The following is a 12061-nucleotide window of genomic DNA, read 5'->3' as shown; positions in this document are numbered from 1 at the left end:
GCTGGGGGGGTCCTCTGCTTCCCAGAGACTGTGCTGTGCCCCCTTCCCTCCCAGCAGCCAGCACTCACATCCCTGTCATGGCATGCTGCTTGTGCCCTCTGATATTCAAATGTTTCCTCACCCTTTCTTTTCTCTCCCCGTCGGAAGCGTTACTCTGGCCTGGGATCTTTTCCTCCACTGTTTCTGGTCCCAAACACTGACACATCCACACCCCTATCTTCCCACTGCCTGGAAGGTGGATTTTTTGTTTTGCTCTCAAATCTTACTCCCTGTAAAGCGAAGGACTTTAACATGCAGTAAGTGGGGTAGAGATAAAATGAAATATCAGGACAAAATCAGTCCGGCTCAATAGAAAGGGTCTTTATCAGGCTGTTTCTGATTTTCATAGCAGCCCATTTTTTTCTTCCACTCCCAGTTATATTCCAGTAACAACAAACTTAGTTTTGTGGATTTAGTGCCAGGTCCAACCACACTCCTCAAAGAGACCATCCACGTAATTTTCACAGATAGTTTTCCCTTCTGCCGAATCCCAATCCCCCTGACAAAACAGGTCCCTCCTCCCCACCTCTGTTTACACGAGCACCTTTCTTCGTAATCAGGTCAGCCTGTGCTTGGGATAAGGCATTACCCTGAACAATCCCACATGGAAATTTGCAAAGAAGCCAAGAGTGCTCACCACGAAGTGTTGTGACCAGGCTGTATGCGAGCCTCAGTTCTGGTCCTCCCCTGTGCTCTTTGTTCTCCTCAGTGCAGGCTGCTACCTTTCTGCCTGCTCTTTACGAAATAGTAAGAAGGCTAATTTTAGGGTGCTTCATCATGCTGCCTTGCAAAGACACAGTGTCATGTCAGAACCAGCAGCATGTGGCACCACTTGCAGCTATTTTATAAGCTGAGGTTCAGCGTGTTACCAAATCGGTCCCTGCAGGGCACCGCCCGCTCAATTATTGATATTGTGTTCCTGAAGGATTGCATCTTAAAAATCAAAGGTCACTTTTGGCCTGACCAAAAGCCCAGTTTAATGACATGGGAACTGCTGTCTCATTGTCTCTGATGTCTCTGTCAACTGGTGTCTCTCCATCTCTTAAACCAAAAAAACCCAAAAGATTACGTGGGAATTTTCATGCTCGGTTAGCACCTGGCCTGCTGATCTATTTATAACAGAAAAATACATGTAATAGTGTGGAACATCACTTCAATAGGCAGAAAATATGCCACATGTGGGAAGGGGCTGCACTCCCAACACTCTGTGTAGGATGCTCAAAAATGTTCAGCATCTTCAGCCCCAACCTGCAGGTGCTTCAGCACTTGTGTGGCTGCTGCCATACTGCCAGGGCACAGGGGAGTCAGTGCCAGCTGGTGTGGGCCTGGGGACACTGGATCCACACAAGGGTTTGTGAATGCAAGAGCTTCATCCCTAACACAAAGGTCAGCTTGTTTCCTTCATTACAGACTTCATGTCCAGGGCTCATCCTCACCCTTCGCTGCTTTTTCATTTTCTTTGCATTCATCATCCCATGAACAGCTTTCCTTTGGCTATTTCAGCTATAGTTTGTGGCCTGAGAGGATGAGGGAAGTGGGAGGGTTGCAGGTTTTTCGTTTTGCTTATCTTAATTTGAAGGTGTCTCCTCAGTTTTCCCTTAAGCAGCTCCCTTTATCAGATGCCTTGAGTTAACCACAGAACTTACAATGTCATCAGTTTAGTATTTTTATTGTAACATATGTTCACAAACAGGTATAAAACTGTTCAGTTTTTTTCAGCATGTTGACATCAATTAATAAATGACTGGTCTTACTGGTAAGCACATTTGCATTTGAGCTAACCAGAACTGTTTGTGAGCAGGGTGGGCAGAGAGAGAACTACAAAACACTCTGAGCTCTGAAGTGGCAGAGCATATAAAACTCATACTCAGTGTATGTGAGCTCCCTACGTGGATACTGTGACGCATCTAAGGATGAAATGTAAAACTGAAATGGCATAAAAGGGTCTGACCATCCCTTGTTTGTAAGCCTATTTGCATTTTAAAGCCTTTTCTTTGTCTTAATCAAGAATATTCTACACAAAGGCTTCACACAAAGGTGGGTAATTTCTCACAGCAAAATGCTGACATCTCGAATTTCATGTGATCAGCTGTTCTGAACACCCATTTCTATTTTCTGTAGTCTATGACACATCAAAGTATAAAGCAAAGGGGTTTGAAATGTGGAATTGAAGTTTATAAAAGTATGTCCTGGCTGTTGCCAAGAGAAAATGGAGGCAGAGAGCAGTGTCTCTGTTACTAACTATACAAAAAGTTTTATGCCATAATACTGCAGCCTTCAAAAACATGTATATTAAGTGAAAGATGTTTTCTAGTAATTGAGCATAAAGGACATATTAGTTAACCCTAGACACGATTATTTTCCCATTTTTGTGTTATCTCAGCAGGGGATTAACTGGGGTACAATTTAAAAACCACAATTGTGCTGACAGCTATCACCAGGCAGTAGCCAAGCATTGCTATTTTAATAATGGCAGGGGAACTGAAAATAGTTTCCTGTTTGTTTTGACCATCAATAAGAAGACTGTGCAATGGTAACAGGAAACCCTCAGGGCTAAGGCACTTACAAGGAAATAAATTCCTTCCCTGAAGTTAAGCAGATTTACATTTCTTGTTTCCACTGGACTTTGCATCTCGGAGTTTTTTTTGCAGTACTAGAAGGGACAATGGGAATTCTGAGGTGCAAGCACCCCACAGCTCCCTGAGCACTGCAAGTGCAGACCCTGCCCATTGTGGCAGGTTCAGTGCTGCTGGGTGCAGGATGGGTTGTACCAGTGCCAGGGAGCCCAGGCAGGGCTCTGGCAGCACAGCACACATTCTCTTCCCCCCACTGCTGTGTGCCTTCAGCCCCAGGAAGGGGATCCCCTAAGGTACTAGGGCATGGTAGGGAAGATATGGCTTCTCTGGCACTAAAAAGCAAATTTCCTAAGATAAATGATAAGTGGAATAAAAATATGGCTTGTACTTTATTTGAAGACACACCTGAATTACTCTATTTACAGTAATCTGATGTTAGGATTAATATAATTCTTTAAAATGAAATAGCTATGCCTATTGCAGAAGGAAGTTGAGATTTGTGCAACACTGTATGTTGTTTCATGCTTTCTATATTTTTTAAGCCAGTTATACCAAGTGACTTTTCCTTGTATAAAATTGTAGTGGGCATATAATGTTCTCTTCAAATACTTGGGCATATCCCCACATGCTGGTCAGAGGACACATTGCACAATGAATGCCAATATTTAAAATCCATTTCACAGTGTAGCTATTCAGTTACTACTCCGTTGGGCTCACAAATAAAGGAAAAAAGAAGTTTAGAAGATAACAAACGAAATGTTTTCCTCCGTTTGCTCTGTGTCACAGCTCCTGCTAACCTTTCAGTTTCAGATGCAGAATGGCAAAAGGCAAATCACTCACATTTCTCCTTTAAATAGCAAAACCGTGCATTTGTTGCCCTGAAAAGTGCTGCATCATTTTGCTTGTGTCAGCTGTGCAGCAATCTCATTTTCCCTAGGTATGAATTTCATATTTCTGCTTTGGATCTTTCCTGATAAATCTACAACCACAAATCCTGAGAAGTCCTGTAGAATCTTACCTATTTACATATACAAGAGTGTTTAACAGCTGGACCAAGACATCCCTTTGATTGGGATTTTGTGAAATGATTTCTGTTCTACAAAAGGGCAGAAGGACACCAAACACAGAACTTTCCTCACGCACAGTTTGCAAAATCACTTGCTGTGACGTATACCTGGTCCTGGCCTTTTTTCAATTCCCGACCTACATAAAGGTGGATCCTTCCGTAAAGAGACTGCTAAATAAGGAAATCTCATTTGGATTACCAACCCGGTCCAATTACAAAAATTGCGATGGATTTTCCTCCGAGTACCAAGCATAACACCGGGGGAGAAAAAAAAAAGTTAAGACGTGTGTCTGGCGTGTAAATTCTCCTTTAGTGGCTCCACTAGAGATACGTGTTCACCGAGAAAAACCGTTTTACTGTGCCCATCTTGGGCATAGACACTGAGAGAAGCCTGTAACCACACTGGCAAATTCCGAAAGCTGCGTTTCTTTCCGCGGGAGGGGCAGGGCAGAGCCCCAAAGGCAGGCCGTTCCCTGGAGCAGGAAGGCCGGGAGGGGCAGGGCAGAGCCCCAAAGGCAGGCCGTTCCCTGGAGCAGGAAGGCCGGGAGGGGCAGGGCAGAGCCCCAAAGGCAGGCCGTTCCCTGGAGCAGGAAGGCCGGGAGGGGCAGGGCAGACCCCAAAGGCCGTTCCCCGGAGCAGGAAGGCCGAGCAGGGCCGGCGCTCACGGCGCTGCTCAGGGCACCGCTCACCCGCGGGAACCGCTACGTGCTGCCACAAGTTAACGACGCGTAATTGGAGTATGGAGAACAGTTTGTTCCTGCATCCCCCCCAGCGGATCCAGTTCCTTCCCACTGACTGATCTCATTCTTTTCGTGCCCTCAGAGATCAAGCAGAGGCTTCCGCAGATCTCCGCGGATCGGGAATAAGGAACAGCAACACGCGCCCAGGTGTCTGGAGAACTCTGCAAGGCAGACGAAACGCCACACGAAGACCTCTCCTCAGAGAGCTATCTGCCCTAGAACCCACTCCAGTTTTTAAATTCTCAGTTTAAAACCTGCGATGTAACACAACGACGGCTCTGTATTTTCGCGCTCACATGTGTTCCCATGCCGAGAACGGGCACAGCTTCGGTCACCGCCGGAGGGAACGGCCGAGGTCGGCGCCCGGCCCTGCGCTCCCCGAGCTCACGGGCAGAAGGAGAGCCTCCCTCCGGGGCTCCGCGCCTCCCGGGCCGCTCCCTCGCCTAATTTCTGCTGGCAGCTCCTCGCCCCGCCTCCTCACAGCCCAACGGCGGGAACCGAACCACGCGGTGCCTCCGAGCGCAACGTCCCCTGCAGCTCCGCCGAGCCCCGGGTGACGGCTCCGCGCCGCGTCCCCGCCCCCGACCACGAGGCCGGGCCGGCGGGAGGCGGGCGGTGGAGCGGGCGCTGCGGTCCCGCCCGCCGAGCTGGCGCCTGCGCGGCAGCGGTGGCCGGGCCCTGTCACCGCGCCCGGGGCTGCTCACGCTGCTCACGCCCCGGCCGTGGCCGGCGAGCGGCTGCGGTGGGCGGGCTGCGGAGGGCAGCGGAGCGCTTCGCTTCCACCGGTGAGTCCCGCAGAGGACCTTAGCGGAGCCGGGCGCTGCCGCCCTCGGGCCCCGCGGGGCGGACGGGAAAGTGGCCGGGGCCGCGGGGCCCCACGGCGGGACGCGGCCGCGGGAGCGGGGCGGGGGTGCCGCGGGGCAGGTGCGGCCCGGGGCGGTTGGGACCAGGCCGGGCGGCGCCGCCGAGCGGCCGCGGGGCACGGAGGGGTCCGGCCGCCGCCCCTCTCCGCCGCCGGGCCGCGCCCGCCGCTCCCTCCGCCGCTCAGCGCGGCGGGCCCGGGGAGCCGAGCCCCGCCGAGGGAACGCGGGGCCGCGGCGAGCGCCGGGGCGGGCGGGGCCCCCTCACGGGGCACGGCCTCAGCCCGCGCGAAGCCTCCGGGCGCTTCCCGGCCGGGCCGCCCGCCCGCGGCTCGGGGCGAGTGCGGGGCTGCCCCGGGCCGGGCCGGCCGCCGGCACAAGCGGGGGTTCCCGGCGGCTGACGGCGCGAGGTGGCTCTGATGGGCACGCACGGGGGTGAAAGAGTGCCGTGATTTGAGATCAAAGTACAGAACTTTGGCTGCTGGCTCTTAAATGATGCAAAACAAAACAACCCCGCCTTCCGTGGAAATACATATATAGTTCAAGAGAAAGGAGAACTTTTCCTTTTTTTTTCCCTGCTGGAGATGGAGATAAATCTTGACTATAGAAACCTCGGAGAACTGTAGTGATACATCTTTTCTGATTTCTTGTGTTGCAGGTTGAAGCAAGTCGCTGCTACAGATGTGTGACGTGTGCTCTTGCGTAGCCATGTCCTAACTGAAGACGTCTTCGTTTCGATGTCCCCTTCTGAATGTGGTAGGATATAGCTAGGGAAATATTTGATCATGCCTCACCTCCTGAGATAGGTAAACAGAATGCAATATATTTTAAGCTGTTTGGCTGTTTTGGTTCGGTGTTGCTTTTGGGGATTTTTATGTGGTCACAAAAATAAGTGTCCTGTTTATTGCAATTTGTCTTTTGTGGAGTAAAATAGTTTATCCTGTTGTGCTGGCAAGAATTCTGCCATTTGCTGTACGTAACACTTAGATGTTAAGTGTTGGCTTGCTTCTCTGAGCAGTTTGGGATTTAGGTAGTTTATACATGTTATGACCCTGCAGAATGTCTTCTAAATAATGGTCACAGATGAAAATTTATAGTAATTTCTCATTAGATTACATTGACTTTTAAATTGCTCTGAAAATGCAGGGAAACTTGCTGTCATGGAAATGTGGTATAAGTAGTAGTGAAAATGTTGTCACTGATTTTTTGTTGTATGCACTACTGCAAATGAAAGAGAAGGGCGGCTCTGAATCCTTTCCAAAAAGGTACAGAGTCTGTCAGCACAAATTCTGATAATTGTAATTTAGAGATTAGGGGTGTGGACTTGCTTGGGGGAGTTGGTGTATGTGGCCTCCTGCTACTGCAGAGTAACTGAAGCTGTAGCTGGTGTTGACTGCAGTGCAAGACTGGGGACTTGAGTTTCAGCTATTTATTTTCTTTTGAATTGTGAGTTCTGTTGACTCCTAGTTGTTTAAATGCAATGACTGACACAGCATATTGTACTTTGTATTGCATAACTGGATTGATCAGAGCTGACCATTTTTTTCCAAGCTATGAGTCAAGTGTTGTTTTTGGTGATGATCTTGAGGCCATACACAGTCATGCAACTCCTCAAGTAAAGAAAGTAGCCTGTACTGTCCCCTTGGAAGATGTTTGAAGTAATTTCCACTGGCTGGAATTGGCTGCAACTGCAAATTTGTATAAATTTGGATTAGGGATTAAAGACGTTTTATGAAGAATGACATTTTAAATTTTTGAAACAAAGTTATGCAAAACCAGTGACCTGCACATCTTAAAAGTTGTATCTGAAATGGGAAAGAAAGCATTTCACTGCAGAGTTAATGCAAATCCTGGCCAAGAAAGCAAATCACACTCTTAAAAATTGTTCAGGGTTTGAATACATTGGTGTAGAGAAAGTGAGCTCATGAATTACATGCTGTATAGAAAGTAATGTAAATGTTGGGGACAATACTGAAAAATGTACATTTTCCTTTTTTCTCAACAGCTACGCAGAAGGAGTATTCTAGAAAAGTGAATTTGTAAGATCTCTGATAAAAAGAAGTGTAAACATGTTGTGCTGGGGCAATGCATCTTTTGGACAGCTTGGATTGGGTGGAATTGATGAAGAGATTGTTTTAGAACCCAGAAAAAGTGACTTTTTCCTAAATAAAAGGGTCAGAGATGTAGGATGTGGACTGAGACACACTGTTTTTGTCCTGGATGATGGGACAGTTTATACATGTGGATGCAATGATCTGGGACAACTGGGGCATGAAAAAGCCAGGAAAAGACCCGGTAAGTTTAGAAGTGATGAATTGTGGGGATTCTGTGGGGTGGTGGGTGTGGCTTTCGTTTTACTGTGCTTCATCAAAGCCAAGATCGCCAGTGTCTGCATGGGGCAAATTCATGCTCAGCTGTTCTTCCAAGAATGGACATCTTTTTGACTGGAAAAGCATTGCTCTGCTGGGAACAAACAGCCATGAAACGTGGCAGTCGCCCCATATTTTTGCATGCTGTACAGGTGGACAGTGCCAGTAGTTTTTATTTCAAGCATGGCTGTGGGAGACTCAGTGCCTGTTTCTGCTCTCAAGGGGAGCTGACCTGCTGCAATCCATGGGTTGGTATTGTACTTCATGTGTGGGTTTGGCTGTTGGAATATGGTGGAAGTGAGTATTTGGCATATCACTGCAGGGAAACATGCAGGTTTTAGTTGTCTGATACGTGATGTGCAGCAGGTCTGATTTGAAGCAATGTTCTCTTTTTGTAAGAACTAAAAATAAAACTTTTATCAAAAGACTTATCAGGATAAGCAGCGCTACGGGGAGAGGGTTTGGAAAAGCCTAAAGGATGCTGTGTAACACTTCTTTGGGCTTTTTTTCTTCCCACCTGTGTTTGGTGTGTGTTTCTGCTCCCTCCTAGTGCAGTTCTGGAGCAGAACTGGGTAAACATCTTGCAGGGACTGCAGAGGAGTGTGCACATGGGCTCCCTTCAGAGCTTGGATGTGAGTCATAGCTGGTGCTGGGAGCCAGGGAACAGTGCTGCTCACTGCTCACAGCACAGCAAACTGGGAAGGCTCACTGAGACTTGGTTCTAATCACTCCTAGAGCACTTTCACAACTGGCTTGGCTCAATACTTGCCACAAATTTTTCAAATGGAAATGAGGTGTCATGGGGTATTTTAGTAGTTCTCCTTTACACAAAGTTTCAGTTTTGGTGCCAGTTAAAGATTTTCTTGATTTTTTTTTTTTTTTTAACTAATGTGGACTTTTGTTGGGAAACAGTATGTGGATATTAAAACTGATAAACTTTAGTCCTGTTTAAACATCTCCTTCACGAACATGAAGAGAAACTCAGCATGTCAAACTTACTCTGCTTGTTGCCCACTTTGCAAATTTTGGTGAATTGTCTTTTAGTCTGAAGGTTACAATGAAAATATCTGACATTTAATTTGCATAGCCTTTCATATGTAGTGGACCTACTCTAATTTATTTTTTTTAACATGCTCAGACACATGAGGATGTCCTCCCTAATCTTCCTTTCACCCAGAGGTTACTGATATTACTGCTGAGTGTTGTATGAAGTCAGAGCATTGGGATAACTTCAGTTGCACAGCCCAGAGAGGCTTGGTATCTTTATAGATGGGTGGATGCTCTCTTTTAAATGTGTTTCTGCTAACTGAAGATAATTTTGTTGCTGACTGTGTGTCTTTGCTACCTCCTTGTTTCCCACTGCCTTTCTTCTTTCCTCCTTCTAGAGCTCTGCTTGCCATGAGCACTGCATGGCTGTTCCTTAATCCATTTTAGGCAGTCAGGCTGGCTGGTTCAGCAGCTGGGGGAGATTGCCTGAGCTAATCTGTGTGCTGGTGCCAGAGCTGGAGAGTGCTTCCATGACCTCTCCCACTGGCAGAGCTGTGGGAGGCTCTAATGGGTGAATTGGGGTGGCAGCCTCTTTAGTCAGACCAGCTGGATGTAATAAAAAGAACTTATATCTGCTGCCTGTGTTAGTTTATTTTGGAAGCTGAGTGCCTGTCATGCTGCTGATAATGTGAGCTACTATTGTGAAGCTGACTTGGGCTGGGCTGTGTTTAGAGTGCCCATAACATTGACAATACACAGGCTTTTTCAGTGCTGTGCCATTCTTAGGCTGGAATAGAATTTGTGCTTGAAAACTGGGAGTAAAATGTCCAAGCAGTCCCTAATTTAAGGGAACTATTGAAAATTCCAGCCTTAATGACAGGCCCTGATGATATTTCTCTGCTTTACTTATTGCTGGAATTGAAATGTTACTCTGATCACAAATCATAAGCCCAAAACCAAGCTTTGAGTGTTTCCAAATGCATTGGTGCAGGCTACTGGAAACAAATCAGAGAGATTTTAGTGTGTGCTTTTCGGAGGTGTCACTGTATGTCTAGAAAAATTACTCTTTAGGATCTGTTTCTACAGTGTTTTGCATTATAAAGAAGACATTGTGTAGCTCATTGCAAAATCAGTAGCTTTAGTCTGTAATTTGCCCTGCCTTGTTTTGCAGGCTCTTTCTTAATAATGAGTAGGTGAATTTAATTTGCTGTGGTGGAATGTTTTACTGTTACATAATGTCTACACGTGTAGTCATTTGACAATAATCTATTTGACCTTACTGTTAATTGAGTTTCTGCACTCATTTTCAGATGGCAAGATTAGAAGGATCCGTTAGGATCGAGGTGCAGGTGTTGTGCCCTGCTGTGTACTGCTCCAGAAACAGTCATCCCTTGGTTACTTCAGGGTGTCAAATTCTACTCATTTCTCCTAGAACTGCATGTTTATCATTTTAAATAAAGGGTGTTTCAGCAGAACTTATGGGCTTAGTTGATGTCTTAGTACTGTGTAAACTGTTTGAAACAAGCCTAACTTGTTAGTAGCTTTTTTTTAAAAACAACTAATTTTATTTATTCCTTTTTTTAGAGCATGTTGGTGCACTGGATGCCCAAAATATTGTAGCTGTGTCATGTGGAGAAGCCCACACTCTTGCATTAAATGACAAAGGTCAGGTATATGCTTGGGGTCTGGCTACTGATGGACAGCTTGGCTTGCCAGGAACAGAGGAGTGCGTCAGAGTGCCCAGGTTAAAAATAGTCCATAATAAGTTGCCTTTTTTAAAAATAATGTGCTGAAATCACAATGGTTAAGCTATTCTGTTGTTACAGGTAAAGTCATATAAATATAGAAATTGTATATTAGTTGTGACACTTGAATGCTGTATGTAGACAGTTTCCTTTCTCAGAAAGTCCTGTGAGAAATGTGTTACAGGGGTGCTTGGTTTGGTTTGGTGCTTTTTGGGGTGTTGTGTTTGTTGTTTTTTTTAATAGTCCTCCCCTAACGATGAGACTTACAGTGGAAAAGTAGGATGGGTATTTTAAGAGTATGAATGCCATTTAAGAGAAGTTAAAGAGAGATAGAGTGTTAAACTTTCAATTTGAAGAAGGTACATTTGCTGTCCTATCTTTGTAGCTCAGTTTTCACCCCAAAGCCTTTCAGCTGTGATTGGATAATACACCTTCTACTTAAAAAAATTCATGTTGGCCAGCATTGTTTTCAGAATGCCATAAGCATTCCAGGTACCTGAAGTCCACACACAAAAGTAACAATTCCTTGGAACCTTAGTAATTCATGACCATAATATTAAAAATGTTCTATCTGCATCCAATTTAAAAGCCCACAGGCCCTTCAGAAACTTTTTTCTCATCCCAAGTTGAAAGCATTATTACTTTTAGTGCACATGTGCATGTATTTGCAACTTCTTTATAATGTTGTGCAATATGTATTAGGTCTATAAACTGAAGTTTTGGAAACTGGAAAGTAAGAATGAGTTTTTTCTTGTATTCTGTATTCATTCCTCTATTCAGCTGTGTGAGATCACCTTCCCAGCAGATGAACCTCCCTAATTCTTCATTATGGACTTTTACAGACTTGATCTGTTTGAACATAAGGCAGAACCTGACCTTAGAAGGTTTAGAAAAATGCAGTTTTGTCTTCAGATTTTGCTAAATAGCATCTAAAAAAAGTTGGGATGTTTAGTACACTTCAGTAAAAAGGATTCACGTTTTGTATATTACCTTTTATTTTATACCATGATCTGATAGCTTAACTCTTTCTCTGTTTTCTGACTCCAATAGAAATATTAAAAGCTTATCAGAGATCCAGATTGTCCAAGTTGCTTGTGGTTATTATCACTCACTAGCACTCTCAAAAGGTAAGCCAAATCCTCCTGAAGTTTTTTGTAGTTTTGTACCAGGGAGTTCGAAAGTTTTCAAGATATATTTTATCTTTTTTTTTGTTAAACATGCTACCACTTAGCACAGATGGGATTTCAGGTTGGTAGGGGCTGTGTAATTTAATAATGGAAGCTTGAATTTGAAAAACAAATGTACAAATGGATGTTGAGTTGTGCTTTTATTTCTTCAGGGTATGTGTGTGTTGGTTTTTTCTCATCATCTGGCTTTCATGTGACATCCTTTTTATTTTGTTTCTTTTTCTTGGTCCCAAATCTTTCACACTGGTCGGTTTTAACCTGTAACCTCAAGTTGCTGAGGCTGGCAGGAGTCACTTCCTTGTGTGCTTCATCATGGCAAAGCCTCTGGTTTTTGGTGCTTCCATAGTTAAAATGCCATGTCCCATAGAAGCCACCTTCTGGAAGTTTAAATACCTGTCTTCAAATTCCTGCTGGGGCTGTGAGCACGTGCTTAGTTGGCCTCACTTGTACTGTCTGTCTGGTTAGTGCAGCTCTCCAGAAACAAAAATGAAT

General features: G+C 45.4%; 2 protein-coding genes across 4 annotated transcripts in view; one reads left to right on the top strand and one right to left on the bottom strand.

Moving 5' to 3' along the window:
- The window catches only part of MYPN (myopalladin), a 72991-nt gene extending 72255 nt beyond the window's left edge, over positions 1–736 (bottom strand). The window contains exon 1 of the mRNA XM_009095987.4: positions 677–736. The gene's annotated coding sequence lies outside the window, so the exon portion shown is untranslated. The remainder of the gene's footprint in view (positions 1–676) is intronic.
- Positions 737–5041: 4305 nt separating this feature from the next.
- The window catches only part of HERC4 (HECT and RLD domain containing E3 ubiquitin protein ligase 4), a 29432-nt gene continuing 22412 nt past the window's right edge, over positions 5042–12061 (top strand). For 2 of the 3 annotated variants that reach the window (XM_050976451.1, XM_050976449.1), the window contains exons 1-5: positions 5042–5206; positions 5940–6087; positions 7287–7576; positions 10222–10381; positions 11433–11509. In XM_050976451.1, the coding sequence (XP_050832408.1) occupies positions 7351–7576; positions 10222–10381; positions 11433–11509 (463 nt within the window). In that variant the 5' untranslated portion in view covers positions 5042–5206; positions 5940–6087; positions 7287–7350. The remainder of the gene's footprint in view (positions 5207–5939; positions 6088–7286; positions 7577–10221; positions 10382–11432; positions 11510–12061) is intronic. The other variant, XM_050976450.1, reaches the window with a different exon arrangement.

This window comes from Serinus canaria, chromosome 6 (assembly GCF_022539315.1).
Source record: "Serinus canaria isolate serCan28SL12 chromosome 6, serCan2020, whole genome shotgun sequence".
Taxonomy (NCBI): domain Eukaryota; kingdom Metazoa; phylum Chordata; class Aves; order Passeriformes; family Fringillidae; genus Serinus; species Serinus canaria.
This window is presented reverse-complemented; position numbering and strand designations above follow the sequence as displayed.